General features: G+C 35.6%; 1 protein-coding gene across 5 annotated transcripts in view; it reads left to right on the top strand.

Annotated features, from left to right (window-relative positions):
- FANCM (FA complementation group M) overlaps positions 1-18,044 on the top strand; it is a 54,898-nt gene that overhangs the window by 12,863 nt on the left and 23,991 nt on the right. For all 5 annotated transcript variants that reach the window (XM_019923958.3, XM_019923960.3, XM_019923961.3 and 2 more), the window contains 7 exons: positions 1,159-1,291; positions 1,929-2,054; positions 2,566-2,652; positions 5,175-5,359; positions 11,543-11,749; positions 13,277-13,490; positions 17,288-17,445. In XM_019923958.3, coding sequence (XP_019779517.1) covers positions 1,159-1,291; positions 1,929-2,054; positions 2,566-2,652; positions 5,175-5,359; positions 11,543-11,749; positions 13,277-13,490; positions 17,288-17,445 — 1,110 coding nt within the window. The remainder of the gene's footprint in view (positions 1-1,158; positions 1,292-1,928; positions 2,055-2,565; positions 2,653-5,174; positions 5,360-11,542; positions 11,750-13,276; positions 13,491-17,287; positions 17,446-18,044) is intronic.

Genomic DNA, 18,044 nt, shown 5'->3' with positions numbered 1-18,044 from the left:
AATTTGCCTGAGGTAAAGGATTGAGGGAGTCAGATATGATCTAGGTTGTGACCCCCTGGGAGTGCTTTAAATGTTATACTAGAAATATGGACTTTATTCTATAGTATCTGGGAAACCACAAAGGGAATTTTCTGTGAAATTGCAGTGTATTATACTAGACTTTAATAAAATGTTTAAAGTTTCTGCTAGGAGTTAAAGGTTCATTAAAATTTTAAATCATAAATCTAAACCTGTTGAATTTGATCTCACTGATGAGAGTTTATGTTTTACAGAGACATTGTTTTACCCTTTTAGGTAATTAGCGTGCTATTTTAAGGCATTTATCACTATCCTGGAAACATTTAAAATGAGTGTAACTGATATTAATGCTACTAAAAATGTAAGGTATTAAATAATAGTCTGCATCTCTAATAAAGGAAAATAATTAAAATATATTCTCAATGGTCTTTTAAAGGTATTTTATTGTATAGATATACTGACTGTATGCTCCTACAAAAGGAATATATACTTTACTTTTCCTTGAGAGTAGTGGTTAAAAGCACAAGCACACTGGCCCAAATTTCCTAGGTTCAAATACTGGCTCTGCTACTTATCACCTACATGAGGTTCCACATATGTAAAATGGGCATAACAATAGTACCTACCTCCTAGGTGTTAAGATTAAATAAGATTGTATAAGTAGTGTGCTTATAACGGTGTCTGGTGCTCCCTGTCAGATGTTACTGTGGCATGTATACCTGGTGTTAAATGTTAGTGTTAAACAGTTTGATTAAATATTTGTCCTGATGTCAGAAACATTTGTGAGGATAGGCCTGTATCTGTTTTATTTTCCCTTATATCCCAAATGTCTAGCTCAGTGCTCAGCAAATAGTAGGTGCTTATTAAATTGTTTTGAAAGACCAAATAAATCTATATACTGCTAATAATTTACCTGCAAAGAAAAACAGCATATGATAAATATCCCCCCGTTCATTTATTCTCTTTAAAATGTAAGTTTCATGTTGAATTAAATAAAGGGGCAGATTGTATATGGAAAGTACATTGACACCTTTCCATAGCAACATCTTAGGACATTCAGTAGAACCAATAAGTTCTGCATGGAACATGTATCTTCATTTCTTTCTCTGGGTAAATTTGATACATGCTTGTTTTTTCTAGGGACTGCAACAAGGCATAATCGAGGGAGAATTTGCTATTTGTATTAGTTTATATCATGGTTATGAATTATTGCAGCAAATGGGAATGAGATCATTATATTTCTTCCTTTGTGGAATTATGGATGGAACTAAAGGTAAATTATATGAAATTATTTTTAAAAGTGCTGACGTGTATTATTTTGGTTAACGATATGTATTGAGCCGTTTGGATTACTTAAGGTGCTTTATTTTAAAAAGCAGTGAAGGGGACTTCCTTGTGTGTCCAGTGGATTTCCTTGGTGGTCCTCCCCAATGCAGAGGGCCCGGGTTTGATCCCTGGTCAGGGAACTAGATCCCACATGCTGCAAGTAAGACCCAGCACAGCTTAATAAATAAATAAATAAAATAAAAAGCAGTGAAATAGTTATGTAACAAATTCTTTCTTTCTTTCTTTTTTCTTCCTTCCTTCCTTCCCTCCTTCCTTCCTTTCTTTTTCTTCTTCTTCTTTTTTTTCTTAAACTGTGGACATGTATTTCTCACAGTTCTGGAGGCTGGGAAGTCCAAGATCAAGGTGCCAGCCCATGTTTCTTTGCTTTTGATAAATTGCTGGAAGAAAAGAAGCCATTCATTAATACATATGTGAATGTGGAACTGGAAAAAGTTGCTGGTTTTTATTTTTAAATTTGAAAAACTTGCATTCATTGCTATAGTTTAATTTCTTTTAAATAAATGATACATTTGATTAGTTTTGCTATTAAATTTATTGGAAAAATATTTTCTTAATTTCTGAAGGAATGACTCGGGCAAAAAAAGAACTTAGCCGAAATGAGGACTTCATGAAACTCTATAATCATCTAGAGTGCATGTTTGCACATACACGTAGTACTTCAGCAAGTGGCATTTCTGCTATCAAAAAAGGTCTGGTTGTTCTTTTAAATTTTTGTATTGTTTCCTCTTTATCAAGGTTAATTTTAAAATTATGCTCCATTGATCCACATGTCTATTTATATCTACTTATACTTCTGTAGCAATAGACCTGTTAAATGCTAAAAGATCTTATTCTTCAACTTAGGATAAATATATATTCAAGCAGTTCATAAACTTTAAATATATAATAGAAGTTAGTAGTAGTTGTTACTGGTAGTGAAAATTCTCAGAACTACCAAAAACTAATTTATAGCTTAACTAAATGTGAATTTTTCCCTTCTCCTTGCTGCTGATTCTCATTTGGAGTCTTTCTCAGAATGAAATTTTCATAAAAATTCAGTTTATTTTACAGTAAGGTTTGTGTGCTACCCAGATGCTACTTACTGTTTAAATAAAAAGAAATAAGTTTTAATGAATCCATTTGAAAGGGTAATTAAAATACATTAATGTAATCGAATATGGAAAAATACAGAAAAATTTTTTGTGTTTTGTTTTTTTACAGGAGATGAAGATAAAAAGTTCTGCTATAGTCATCCAAAATTAAAGAAATTAGAAGAAATTGTAGTTGAACACTTCAAGTCGTGGAATGGTAGGTCGTATTTAATAGACTCAAGGCAAGGCAAAGTTATTGAGAAAGCTAAAACTCTGACTCATTAGTTTGTGCTAACATTTCTTATGGAGAAGATGAGCTTTTAATTATTCTGGATAATGAATATAAAAAAGCTCTGAGAAATTTTGGGAGCGTAGGCACCAGGGGAATGGTGGAAATGTTAAGAATAGGGTATTATGTGAAAAAGAAAAGTCAACCTGGGGCAGTATAAGAGAAGCAGATAATAAAACAATGTATAATATAATGATAGGGAAAAGTAAGCTAGGTGAGAAAATAGAGAGTCATGAAGGAGGCTATTTTGTATATAGTTTTAGAGCAGACCTCTTTGTAGGGTGATGTTTGAGCTGTTACCTGATGGAAGTAAGGGAGCAAGCCTTGTGGATTTCTGTAGGAGGATCATTCCTGGCAGAGAGAATAGCAGATTCAAAGGCCCTGAGGCAGTAGGGTGCTTGGTAAGATTAAGGATCAGTAAACAAACCAATTTGGCTGGAGTAGTGTAATGAGGATGAGTGGTGTAGGCAGAGGTTGGAGAGACAGCCAGGGGCCAGGTCATGTAGGGTTTGTAGGCCATGTCAGGACTTTGGATTTTATTCTGTGTATGCTTGTGATTTGTGAAACTATTACAGAGGCATTCGGAGCAGCAGAGTGACGTGATCTGACTTATATTTTTAAAATATCACTCTCGTAGATGTTGGCCAATTAGGAGGCTATTGTAATAGTCTAAGATGATAACAGATGATGATAGTTTATACTAAGATAGTAGTACCAAGCAGCAAGGTGGTTCTGAGAAGTGGTTATAGATTCTAGATATATTTTGAAGTTGGAGCCAACAGCGTTTATTGATGGATTGGACATAGAGTATGAGAAAAAAAATCATTAGGAGTATATATGTGTGTGTGTGTGTGTGTGTGTGTGTGTGTGTGTGTGTGTGTGTTTGCAGATGACTGTATGAACAAAGAGAAAACTAACAACATGATGAAGAAAGAGCAAATGTATTAGGATGCTTTTGAGACATCTAAGTTGAGATGTGTAGGCATTGGATAAGTGAATCTGGGTCTCAGAAGAATAGTCTGGGATATTTTTATCTATTTACATATATATAAATAAATTTTAGAGTTATCAGCATAAAGACAATATTAAAAGTTTCAAGAGTGAATGTGGTCATATCACCAGCAGTACTGTTTAGGGACAGAGGGCTGGGAATTAGTCCTGCAGAATACCAACATTTAGAGTTCAGAGGGGAAAATGCCACAAAGAAGATTGAGAAAGAAACCAGACAAGTGAATTATCAGAGATGCTGAGGGAAGAGACTATTTCAGTAGGAAGGAGTGGATTGTGTTAAATACTACTGAGAGGTGTGGTCCGATGAACTAAAAAGCATCCACTGAGTTTGGCAATATAGAGTTATTGATGACTTTGGTAGAGCAGCTTTAATGGAATGAAGATAGAAAGGCAGGCTGCGGCCTGTTGAAGGAGGTAGGCTTTGCACTGAAAGTAGCTATTGATCTGCAGTTGGTCAGATGTAGAGTCTTGATGCTATGCTGATTCAAAGGAGGTTTATCTGGAATAATTTTCCTTGCAACAGCAGCTGCTTCTTTTTCCTTATGTATTATACATTAACTTTATTAAGTCATTTAATTCATAAGGTTGTTATGAAGACTAAATGAATTCATAATATAAAATGCTTAGTGTAGTCTCTGGCACACACATGATGATTAACATAATATAAATCATGTTTAAGAAAGAAGGATTGTCAAAGACCCATGCAAGGTTAAAAAACAAAAGAAAGCAAATAACAAAAAACTCCACACAACTTGCAATTATTAACCAATTGCTATATGCAAGTCTACATACTTTATATTTACTGTTTCATTTAATCATCACCTCAATCCATTTTAGATATTAAGAAACTAAAGTTTAAAGAGACTAAATGACTACCATGGTCACACATCACCCAGAGACTAAGTGGTCCAGCCTCAAAATCATGTTTTTATTTATGCATTCTACTCCTCCCAAGCACAGAGACACTGGGAGCAGCTTTGTGATTGACTGTTGGGTATATTCTGCAGTTTCCTTGGAGAATTTGAACATATCAATAATTTGGAGACAGAATACCATGGCCTGGATTAAGACAGTGCCTTTAGTGAGCAGAAAGGAAAGGGAAGATATACAAAATCAGTGAGAGCTCTGCAGTCCTGTGCTTCTGATTTAGAAGGTAAAGGGGAATAACAGGCGTCATGCATGAATTGAAGGACTGGTCAAAAGGTAACTTTTATTTGGTTTAGGTTTTTATTTTATGACAGCCAATGAGAGATAAGGAGCCAGTTTTATTAAGATTACTAGAAAAGGTAGGAGGAAAACCAGCAAAGATTTAAGATGCTTAAATTATTTTTTTGAAAGAATTGTCACTCACTAGTATATAGTTTCAGGTTTGTCTTTTGAATTAGTTCTCATCTAAATGCTTTTATAAAAGTTGTAATTAAAGTATTTTTGTTATATAGCTCAAAAGACATCTGACAAGAAATGTGACGAGACCAGAGTTATGATCTTCTCTTCATTTCGAGATAGTGTTCAAGAAATTGCAGAAATGCTTTTACAGCATCAGCCAATTATTAGAGTAATGACTTTTGTTGGCCATGCCTCAGGGAAAAGCATGAAGGGTTTTACCCAGAAGGAGCAACTGGAGGTAATTATTTTTGGAAATGATGAATATAAAAATAAAATTGATTAGCTTTGCACTTACGCCTTTTTTTGTTTTAACTCACTGGTCAGTTGGCTACATCTTAAAGATAATTTTGTAGTAAATGTATAAATAAAACTAGGCATATTTTGAAAGACCAAAAAAAGTGGGTTTTTTTGGATTTTGAAATTTTTTTAAAAAGTATAATGGTTAAGCAGAAAGGCTCTGGATTCATATTATGTAGGTTGGAATCCTGGTTCTTCCACTTATAAGTTTCTTTACTTCCTGTGCCTCAGTTTTCCTTATCTGTAAACATACCCTGTAGAGCTATTGTAAGCATTAAGTGAAATCGTACTGTAGAGCCTTCAAGAAGTGTTTACTATTTATTTATCTTAAGTCACTTTAGTTATTTATTCCAAACAAATAATAAGCTTACACTTTTTTCTGTTATCTAAAAATCTTAACTTAAAAATATGGTCAGAGGAAACCATGGTGGTATTTAAGGTAGCTGTATGCTCTGAATATTCATCATAAATTTTTGAGTGCTATGATGTTTTGGGGGATATTTTAGACTATAGATTTTTTTTTGCGGTACGTGGGCCTCTCACTGTTGTGGCCTCTCCCGTTGCGGAGCACAGGCTCTGGACGCGCAGGCCCATCGGCCATGGCTCACGGGCCTAGCCTCTCTGCTGCATGTGGGATCTTCCCGGACCGGGGTACGAACCCGTGTCCCCTGCATTGGCAGGCGGACTCTCAACCACTGCGCCACCAGGGAAGCCCTAGACTATATATAGATTTTTATAAACTGTATACAGGTTTTTTCAGGTTAGCTATAGGTCTACACTTGAGTAGGTATGTCTTTAATGTCTAATTCATTTTGAAAGATCCTTTCTTGATTCTGTCAACATTAATAGATGAGGACTCCTATTATTAAATACTTCTTATACCAGTCCCCACTGTACTCAAAAGAGTCTGTTTAAGCAAACTGGATCTGGTGGAGAGAATCTAGGAGGTTTTCCTGAGTCTGAATGTAACACTTTTCCCTATCTCGAGTCTAATAAGTACTCTAAAGGGTTCAGGCATCTAGTGGATGATTATTACTAACGTTAATAATCACGTTAGTGATTAGTAATATCTGTGTGAAAAATGAAGTGAATTTCTACCTAGGAGGTCAAGCATTTTGAAATACCCATAGTCCCCAACCTGGTCTCTGGCCAACTTCATTATTACCCAGAGTCATATTTCCTGGGTTTGTCAGGTATCGTAAGAAACCTTATAGATTTTATTCACTTTGTCTTTTATTCACTTTTATCAATAATATTTTTATGTAGGCCAGGGTAATAATCCTTTTTATTACTCCTATACATAATTGCTTTCATAACAGGAGTTTTATTCTGAAATAAGCTTTCAAGCAGATAGTTGTAATTGAATTATTCATTTATCTAGAAACAAGTGATGAAGTCACAGAGGAAGTTGGGGGCCAGATTCTTTAGGACCTTACATTTCCATTTTAATGACTTTGGCTTTTACTCTGAATAAAGTGAGAAGAAGACCTTGGAGAATTTGGAGCAGAGGAAGGTCATGTCCTGATTGATATTTTAAAAGAATCACACTGGCTGCTGTCTTAAGAATAAACTATAGGGGCTAAGGGTGGAAATAGGAAGACCAATTGGAAGACTTATTAGAATAATTCAAGCTAAAGATGATGGTGGCTTGGACTAGGGTGGTAGCAGGTTGTGAGAAATGATTGGATTCTGGATATATTTTGAAGGTCAAGCTGACAGGACTTATTGACAAATTAGAGTGGGATATGAGATAAAAGAGTGTGAAGGCTGACTCCAAGGTTTTTGGCCTGAGCAACTGAAAAGAGTGGCTATTAACTAAGGTGGATAAGACTGCAGGAAAGGCAGGTTTTGTAGAGAATATTAGCTTGGTTTTGGACAAATTAACTTTGGCATGCCTATGAGATTAGTGGTTTTCAAACTGTCAAAACTGATGGAGGACCAGTTTATTTCCATTCAATACATCACAGATACCTTTGAACATTACTACAAAAATGAATTACTAGAAAAATAAGCTTAATGAAAAACAAAGTTCACGTCTAAATTTTTTTTTAGAGTCAACAGATGGGGAATACTCTGTCAAGTTTCTAAACTCTTACTCAAAGTTTTTGTAGTCTTGTCAGCTGGTAGTAGACAGTTTGTGAACCAATACCGGCACCAGTAATAAATACTTCATGGATTGTACTTTGAGTTACACTGTTTTAAACATCAAGTAGCGATGTTAAGTAAACAATTGAATATATGTCTTGACTTCATGGGTTCATGGAAATATATATTTGGGAATCATCATCATGTAGATGAGACTGGGTTGAATGAAGACATAGAAGATGTCCAAAGACTGAGTCCTGGGGAATCAGAATAAGTGACTAGTGAAATGGGAGAAAGACCAGGAGAGTGTGGTATCTCCTGGAGGAGGAAGTGATTAAATGTATAAATACTGCTGGTGGGTCATATAAGATGATAACTGGGAATTGACTATTGGAATAAGAGAGGAGAAGACAAATGACCTTGAAAAGAACATTTTCAGTGGAATGGTGGGACAAGCCACCACTGAGAAGAGCTGGAGATAGCAAGTATACAAGTCTTTCAAGGATTATTACTAAAAGGAGCACAGAGATGGAAGTAGTTTTTTGTTTGTTTGTTTTATGTTGAGATACATAATAGTATGCTTATATGCTGATAGGAATGACCAGTTGAGAAAGAAAAATTGATGACAGAGCAGAGAGAAGAGTATTGCTGGAATGATCTTTGAGTAGTTAAGGGAAAAGGGTGGGATCTAGTATAAAACTATGGGGGGTGACCTCAGTTAAGAACACGGATAGTTTGTCCAAAACAATAGGAGGGGAAGGTAAACTATGCAGGCACAGGTAGAGGTGGGTATGTAGATGTGGCAGTGATACCTTGCGGAAAGTCTTTTTTTTTTTTTTTTTTTTCGTTACGCGGGCCTCTCACCGCTGTGGCCTCTCCCGTTGCAGAGCACAGGCTCCGGACGCGCAGGCTCAGCGGCCATGGCTCACGGGCCCAGCCGCTCCGCGGCATGTGGAATCTTCCCAGACCGGGGCACGAACCTGTGTCCCCTGCATCGGCAGGTGGACTCTCAACCACTGCACCACCAGGGAAGCCCGGAAAGTCTTTTTTGATTGCTCAGTTTTTGTCATGTCACCAACTGAGAGTGAGGATGGGGAGGAAATGTTGGAAGTTTGATGAGAGAGGAGTGAGGAGGAGAATGGGGAGAGTGAATGGATTAGGGAAATATAAGATTATTTTCAGATAGCACTAAGGGCTCACTCAAGGTGAGATATTACGAGTTTAAAGTGTAACCAGTCAGCATGGTTGGTGTTTTCCTTCATCCACATTCAACTGTGTAAATACAGACCCAGTGGAAAGTGGGATATAATCAGTGTTGCAGTTTAGTTAGGAATATTGGAGGAGAGAGAAGCAAGGGAGTGGGTTGTAAGCTAGAGTGTAGTGTAAACAGCAAAAAAATGGTAGGATCGGTAGATTATAAGAAGTCCTGGTGGAAATTACTTAATCACTTATTCCTTTCTTTGATTAAACAACTTCTGGTTCATATTTATTTTTCAAACTCTAGGGAAATTAATATCAATCCTAGGCAAATAAATAAGAATTTAGCTTGTACCTGCTACTTTGACATCCTTTATTAATCTATTAATTATTTATATTAAAGAATTTTTTTTTTACAACTCTAGCTCTGGGCTTTTTTTTGATCAGGACAAAAAGGACATCTGTTTTAAGTTACGTACAGGTAATGTTAGGTCAGTCTTTCCTTGGCTTAATGTCATTACAGATTACAAAGGGAAATGAATTATTCTTAACTTTTAATTATGACCACTGGTTCTCCCTGTATTCTGTTTTTCCATATTGAAGGAAAACTCTTTGACTAGTGTTACTGGAAAGGTTTCTAAGAGGATTTAACATGATAAATTTATATTTATTATCCTACTTTTAAAGTGGTTGTTTTAAACAAAAGAACTAGCTTAAGGATTAAGATAATAGCTTTTTAGAGTCAGAGAGACCTAGGTTTAAATGCTGATGATTATTATTACTTATAGAATAGTAGAATGTTTGAGCTTGAAACGACTTTATGGTCTTTTGTCATGGGTCCATAGCTATTTCTATACTTTTTTTTTTTTTTTTTTCTTTGTGGTACGCGGGCCTCTCACTGTTGTGGCCTCTCCCGTTGCGGAGAGGCACGAACCTGTGTCCCCTGCATCGGCAGGTGGACTCTCAACCACTGTGCCACCAGGGAAGCCCTATTTCTATACTTTGATAGAGTTCATATTTCCTTTTTGTGTATACTCCCCTAATATTTTCTCCTGAAATTTACTTTTCAGATATGAGGTCTGATAACTGTCCTTCATACTAGCCATTTTGTTCAGGCATTCTTACATTTTAATAGGCATTTATAAAGGTATTAGTCAAAAGTATGACTGATTCCTCTGGAATACCATCATTTAATTTTTGTTTCTATTCTCTATCTATCTATTGACCATGATCTTATTTAATTACCACCACTACTACTATTCCACCATCCATAAACCTGCAACATTGATGTGTGTGTATATGTGTGTGTGTGTGTGTGTGTGTGTGTGTGTGTGTGTGTGTAGATGAGGAAACTGAGGCTCAGAGCAGTTGAGAACTAAGTTTATAAGGCTTAAGGACACTTTTCAAAATATTTGTTGACTTTTTCATTAACTCATTGTCATGCTAATGTAGTTTCATTAACTTGATCAGAGAGAAATCCTGGTGAAGGGGAGAAAAAAATTTTTCCTCTACCCTTACGAGTTCATAGCTGAGACCTCTGTAATAAAAGATTAACAAGAGAAAAACAAACAGAAGCTTATTAACATGTATACCTCATGTATGCGTAGGAGATACTGAGGGAAAAATGAGTAACTCCCTGAAGTGGCTTAGAATACAGATTTAAATATCATCTTATGGGGAAAGAGAAGGGGGGTGCACAGGGGAGAGTAAATGATTTTTAGGGAAGATGAATGGAGCCCTAAAAGAAAAGATGGGAGGTATGATAGTTTGTGATAAAGTTTGTCTGGATGTAGTGTGGACTTTCAGTGTCTTGTTGAGTCAATTTTCCCTGGTTGATGAAACTCCTGGGGAGGGGATTTATGACAATTGAGTTCCTTCTGGAGGATCTGCTTTTAGACAGATAAGGGGAGTTCAGAGAAAGCCTCTCCCCGCATTTGCTGTTTTTCGAGTGCCTATAGCTCAAAATAATCAATATACCAAAGCAGCATAGGTTGGGGCAGCATGTTCTAAACTCCTACAGTCATATTTTGGGGTGGCATATTCTGCTAGCCTTCACTGGAATGACAGTATAAAAGGAAAAACATGAATTCTATTTTTTTAATTAAAAATTTTTTATTGAAGTATAGTTAATTTACAATGTTGTGTTAATTGCTGTACAGCAAGGTGATTCAGTTATATATATATGCATTCCTTTTTTATATATTCTTTTCCATTATGATTTATCCTAGGATACTGAATATAGTTCACTGTGCTGTACAGTAGGACCTTGTTGTTGATCCATTCTACATATAAAAGCTTACATCTGCTAACCCCAAACTCCCACTCCATCCCTCCCCCACCCCCCTCCCCCTTGGCAACCACCAGTCTGTTCTCTATGTCCATGATTCTGTTTCTATTTAAAATATGAATTCTAGAAGTAATAAAACAATCTTACTTTAACAATAGTTTAATTATTAAACGTACTATTATTGTTAAATTTACTAACAATAAATTTAGGTCTAGGACATGATAAATAACAGTAATTGCTCTGGGCCACTTATCTGCTTTACACCCCTTTTAGTGATGCTAAAAATAGTATCTGTGGTTTCTCATTCATGTGTAAATTGTTAGCAAAACCTTTTGGAATCATAACCATTATTAAAGCAAAGAAATTGGGACTGCCCTTTGCATTTTACCAGAATGTCTTTTGGCTTATATTGCCATTTGCCGCTTCTTTTCCTATTCGATAGTACTTTGGGTGCTGATTTTGAATCTCATTTCAGGGACAAATGGAAAAAGTATGCTTTGATCTACAACTCTCTTATACTTGCATCTAGTTATTTTTAAATCATTTTAATTTTAGGTAGTGAAACAATTTCGTAGTGGTGGTTACAATACATTGGTTTCTACTTGTGTTGGTGAAGAAGGTTTGGATATAGGAGAAGTTGATCTTATAATATGTTTTGATGCCCAGAAGAGCCCAATTCGTCTTGTGCAACGAATGGGTAGAACTGGCCGCAAACGTCAAGGCAGGATTGTTGTTATCCTTGCTGAAGGACGAGAAGAACGGGTAAGTAGACATGTGGAAACGTAATTTGACAATTGAAATTTGAGAAACAGAGCCTAAAGACAAGTATCAATCTGTTAACATTCAAAATCCAAACAATCTGTAGGTAATTGTGATTGATTTCTGTTTTCCTTTGTATTAGATTCTGCCTGTTCTTTTCTTGTAATTAGGAGAATTTTTGACTGGATTCAGTCTTAATATTTTTATACATATAAAGAAACACATTTTTGTACTTCAGTATTATTTTAGAGACACATAGATACAAAAATCAATATGTATTACTTTGTGTTACTATTTCCCTGTGCTTCTAAGGCCTGCTTTTTGTGTTTAGTTGTTTTTATGTTTTTTAACTACAGTGAGCTGAGAATGATTTTATTTATATTTTAAAGAATTGCCTAAATCAATCAACCAACCAACCAACGGACAAGAATATGCACCAGGGATAATGGGTAGCCTGCAAAGCCTAAAATATTTACTTTCTGGCCCTTTATGGAAAAGTTTGCTGATGCCTATTCTAAGTGATAAGGGGCTTGAATGATATTCATACTTTGTTGTAATCTTGGATAACAGGTCTTCCTAAATACGATGTTGTATCAATACATAATATTATTTTGTGTATGTACACTAAAGTGTTAACTAACTTTTGTAACTGAGTGGGACTATTTCTGTGTCTAAGTGAATAGTTTTACATTAAAGATTTTTTCATTAATTGTGATAGTTTTAAAAAATGGATTTAAAATGTTTTATAAACCCTTTAAAAATCATCCTGAAAAATGCATTTTTCCCCCCAATACTTTTCATGTGATTATAGCATATTCTTATGTAACATCCAGTTTATCTACAAAATGATTCCAATAAATGAAATGTCTGGCAGCTTTTAAAAGTCTATGTATTATCACTGAGTGGAATTGGATTCTAATTAATTGTATTACCTTGGCAACTCACTTAAGTTGAGTTGCCTTAAGTGAGTTGTTAGTTGTTAGTTTAGATATCAGGTGTTAGTTTTCTTATCTGTTAAGTCGTCATAATGGCCCACATTTGGTGAGTACCTACTCTGTGCTGGACAGTGTTGCAAATGTTTCAAATGCATTATTTTGTTTAAATCCTGTCAACAACCCTGTAAGGGCAGTACTAGTGCTTTTCTTGTTGTATACAGTAAAGAAAATTGACACGTAGAGAGATGAAGTAAAAGCTGAAATAAGAGAATAGTATTTTTTTAAAAAGCAATTGACACTTATGTATAAACATCAGACTTAATCAAAAATAGCAAGATATTAATAAAAGACAGATTTCCTTTGTACAATATAGTTACTAAGTTAAGCTTTTATAATAATGAATTTTGAAATGATTTTCATCAAGAGTTAATTAAATAGGCTTCAAATTTAAGACAACAGATATTCCATTCTTCAAGTATTTAAGTGGATCAGAGTTTACTGTTTAGAATAAACTCAGACTAATATAATAACTGCTTGTCGTGGCTTGGTGATTATTATAGAAATAATGTGATTTGATGTTTATTTGTTTTTGCAGACTTATAATCAAAGTCAGTGTAACAAAAGAAGTATTTATAAAGCTATTTCAGGTAATAGGCAGGTCCTTCATTTTTACCAAGGAAGTCCACGAATGGTTCCTGATGGAATCAATCCACACTTACATAAGATGTTCATCACGCATGGTGTCTATGAACCAGACAAGCCTTCTCGGAACTTGCAGCGAAAGTCATCTATCTTTTCCTATAGGAAGGGTAAATAAAATTTTTCACATTTGAGACATGCATTTGTCTTCTTGTTGTTCATTAGCAGGTCACATATTGATATTTTTCTTCTATGAGAAACTCAGCATACATTCTAGGCTGTTATAGATGTTCACTTTGAGAAGGATAAGAGATGATTAATGTGGCAAAGGGAAGGAGACACTGGCAGTACAGAATGAAAGAAACTCAGTGTTGGGAAAATTAAAAATATCTTATCAGCCCAGAGAATCCTCTTTACAAATTGTGGAAAAGAAAGAAAATAGTTTTATTATTGAATAGGCATTAAGCCAATTACAGTGCGCATTGTAAGGAATCCACTGAGATAATACAAAGACAGAAAGAAATTCCACCCTATTCATCCAAGCAGTCACAGTCCTTTACATCATTTTCTTAAGATTAACAGTAACTTGTCCTCATATAAGAGGACAGCACCATTTGCTATATGTTCTTTCATAATTCATTCCAAATTCACCTGGTAATTGAGGTAGCCATTTGTGTTAGCTAGTTGCCTTTATCCAAAGAAATAATAAAACTTCTCTGCCTCTATGACAAGCAGATAAGGACAACTCAGAGAAAGGTGCCAAGGCTAATCTCTGCAGGTGTATGGGAGATAGGGACACTATCTTCCTTGATGTTTACATTTCAAAGAGATGGCTCCTAGGTCCTTAAGAAAATCATTTCTGGTTGGAAAGCTGGCTAGAGGCTTGCTTTGCCTTTACAACGATTTGCATAAATATCGAAGGGTTAAATAAAGGATTTAGGAACATTAGGTATCTCTGGAATTGCTCCCAGAAAAAGGGAGGGGGAATTGTTTATTTCCATCTCTACAAAGGAAAAAATATTCTTTCTTTTTTAAAAAAAAATTTATTTATTTATTTATTTGGCTGCACAGGGTCTTAGTTGTGGCATGTGGGATCTTTCGTTGCAGCGTGCAGGCTTCTCTCTGGTTGTGGAATGCGGGCTCTAGAGCACACGGGCTTAGTAGTTGCGGTGTGCAGGCTTAGTTGCCCTGCGGCATGTGGGATCTTAGTTCCCCAACCAGGGATTGAACCCGCATCCCCTGCATTGGAAGGCGGATTCTTAACCACTGGACCATCAGGGAAATCCCCCCCCCCCTTTTTTTTCAATTTATTGTTACACCAGATAGTGGTGAAGTTAGACTAAGTTGTTGGTGATATTGAATCAGTAAGAAAAAAATATTTTGGTGCCAGGGAGCATAGTAATGAGAGTGCTAGCTTAAGAACTGCAGAGATTTTGGTGATATCAAGAAAATATCTGGAACTGTTAGCACTAAAAAAATGAGAAACAAAAACTTTTTTTAAAAATTTTATTTAATCTTTAAGGTAAGCTTTTAAAGAATCATAAAATCATGTAATTATATTCTATGATTTGGAAGAAATCTTGGGGGTCATCTGGTCCAATACTTACCAAGGTAGGGATGTTTTCTGTAGCATTCTTGTTAAATGTATATCCAGCCTCAACTTGAACATCTTTGTTAATGGAAATCGTATTCTTTTATGAGGGTTCATTCCATTGTTGAATAGTCCGTATAGAAGAAATCCCTCTGTTGAAAAAAACAATCTGGCTTTGTACCTTTTGCTCATTGATTTAGTTTGGCTTTGCCAACTGAAAAAGAACGCACAATGTAAAAGTTGAGAATTATGTTTTATTTGGGGTATTACTGAGGACTGTAGCCCAGGAAGGCAGCCTCTCAGACAGCTCTGAGGGACTGGTCCAAAGAGGTATAGGAGGAGCCAGGATATATAGGAGTTTTTGCTGAAAAAGAACCCTAGTAGTTGAGCATCAAAAGATTACTGCTAATCACAAAAAACAGACGTCTCAAGTTAATGATTTTAGTGCTTTTTTATGTATGGGAAGATGCAAGAGTTTGGGCTCATTAAAATTATACCTTTGATATACATCTTAACTATCTGGGGCCAGTATCCTGTTTTTCTCCATGCTGAAACCCCCTTGGGGGCAGCTGCAGTGGCTGATGGCTTGATGGCCCCATCATCCTTTGTTTACTGAAATGGCAGGCGACTTTCTTTGCCAACAGCTTCTAGACGCAAAGAGTGGATTTGATCTTTGGTTTACGTAGGTGGCAGTTCTTTATGTATTTGAAGACAGTACCTCTCAGGTTTGTTCAACTGATTGTTCTACTGGTTTTCATTACCGTGAAGTTTCAAAGTTCTTTCCCTCCTAGGCACCTGCTTAGGACTTACTCACTTAAATTTGTTAATGTTCTTTCCCTTAACTCAGAGCCATTAATCAGTGCTTTTCGGATATGCCTATTAAAGCTAATGCAAATCCACTTAATAGGAATATACCTGTCATTTTACAAGACTTTGCTAAATTTTGGGTTAAAATGAAAAGATAGTATGTATTTTGAATTCTCTTGAATTTATTAAAAAACTTGATTAGGGGGCTTCCCTGGTGGTGCAGTGGTTGAGAGTCTGCCTGCCGATGCAGGGGACATGGGTTTGTGCCCCGGTCTGGGAAGATCCCACATGCCGTGGAGCGGCTGGGCCCGTGGGCCATGGCCGCTGAGCCTGTGCGTCCGGAGCCTGTGCTCCGGAACGGGAGAGGCCACAACAGTGAGAGGCCCGCGTACCGCAAAAAAAAAAAAACAAAAAAAAAAACTTGATTAGGTTGGCATACATTTTTCTTAGTGATCATTTTATTTTTATAAATGTATATGTTTAATGATTGTTTATAAAATGTTACTAGGGATGGATGGTAAAAGTCTAGAACCTGTCCTTTTTTAAAAGTTGAGATAATGTTAGCTCATGTTCATTTTTCTGTGCTTTTTTTCTTCCGTTTTCTCTGATTTTTCAAGTGTCAGTGATTCATCTTGCCAAGATAGTGTGTATGAATGTCATCTTCTGTGTATTAGTATATAATTAATTTGGGCTTAGAGGTCTGAGTTTATTTAAAGTGACTAGGAGAATGGAATACCTTTCTACTTCAAAAGCCTTAGCGCCTCAGATTGCTAAATCTGAAAGGGACCTGAGAGATCACCTAGTTCAAACCCCTTATTTTATAAAAGCTTTCTATATAATATTTGGGACTAGCTAAGACAGAAGCTTCCTGATTCCTAATTCAGTAGTCTTTCTGATTTTTTTTTTTCCTGCCCTCATCTGTATTGGGACCAGAGTTATAGGTTTGTATTTTTTATCCTTTCTATGTTGGTGATTGTTTTCCTTCATAAAGATTATGGAAATTTAAAAAAGGGTTAATTTACGATACATTTTTTAAAAAGTATATTATTATGTCATTATTTAAAGCAGTAGGTCTTTCCTATCCCCTTTCAACCCCCCCCCCACCCCATTTAAGACTTTAGTCTTGGCATCTCCCCCACCCCCACACCAGTTTCAGATAACTTTTCCGATAATGTTATGCTAGAATCATGATACTAGTTTTCATCTGTGAGTTATCTGTTTCCTGCCAGGTCTTAGACAACAAAATGGAGAGAGTCCAAAAGAAACCAGGACTGAGAGCCTAGCTGCCTGATGATGTTTTGATAATAAAGTCATTACCAAAGGTTAGCTCTAGATGGAAGGGTGCACTAGTACTTTCAAAGAGGTGAGAGAAGTTTAGGAGATATGTAGAAGCAGGAAGTGATAACCAGAATTTTTATATGAAGAACACTAATTTTAAGGTATAGAATCAGTGGTTTAGCAGAGATGAGTAGACATAAACAGGTAGAGCGTTTGAGTTGATGTCATATATTTTGTGTTTGCCTGGCAGATTTTTTTAAACCTCTTTTCAATTATTTTTTAAACTTATAGGAATGAGGCAGAGTAATTCAAAGAATGATTGGTTCTTATCAGAAGAAGAATTTAAATTATGGAACAGACGATATAGATTAAGAGACACTGATGAAATTAAGGAAATAACATTGCCTCAAGTTCAGTTTCTATCTTTACAGAATGAGGAGAACAGACCAGTAAGTTGAACATGTTTTCAGATGCTTTTTATAGCGACTGTGCAATAGCTTTGGAAGTAAAGAGAATGAATATTCATGATCAGAATGTCAACTTATGTAAAAATTAAGAATGTAAGCAGTGTAAAAAAGAATATTAAAGTCTAATTTGGTAAAACTACTAATTTTCTTGTATTATTGTATATATATTTTTACATGACTGTAATATATTTACATAAGTTCTGACTTTTCTTATTACTTTCTGCATATGAACATGTCTGTGTAGGTGTAATTTATATGATTGTTATGTTGCTCTGCAATATACCATAATTTGGCTCTTTCCCTGTCATGTTTTAGAATTATTTTCAGTATATTACTAATATAAAATTAGGCTGTCATGAGCATCTTTGTACAAACTTGTTTTCAATTTTTGTTTTGAAATTACAGTAAAACTTTAAATTGGATCTTAGATTTGTTTATTTTGTTTACTATGAACAAATTATTGATGAACTTAATGAAAGTCAAGAGAATTGAGCAAAGGTTACATATGAACCTAAAGAACTAGAAAAACAACCTCAAGGAAGATTCCTTTGGGAAGATTTATAGGGCTAGAAATATATGGC

This window comes from Tursiops truncatus, chromosome 2 (assembly GCF_011762595.2).
Source record: "Tursiops truncatus isolate mTurTru1 chromosome 2, mTurTru1.mat.Y, whole genome shotgun sequence".
In the NCBI taxonomy this organism is placed as follows: Eukaryota; Metazoa; Chordata; class Mammalia; order Artiodactyla; family Delphinidae; genus Tursiops; species Tursiops truncatus.
The sequence above is the reverse complement of the archived record's forward strand: the minus strand, read 5'-3'. Positions and strand labels throughout refer to the sequence as shown.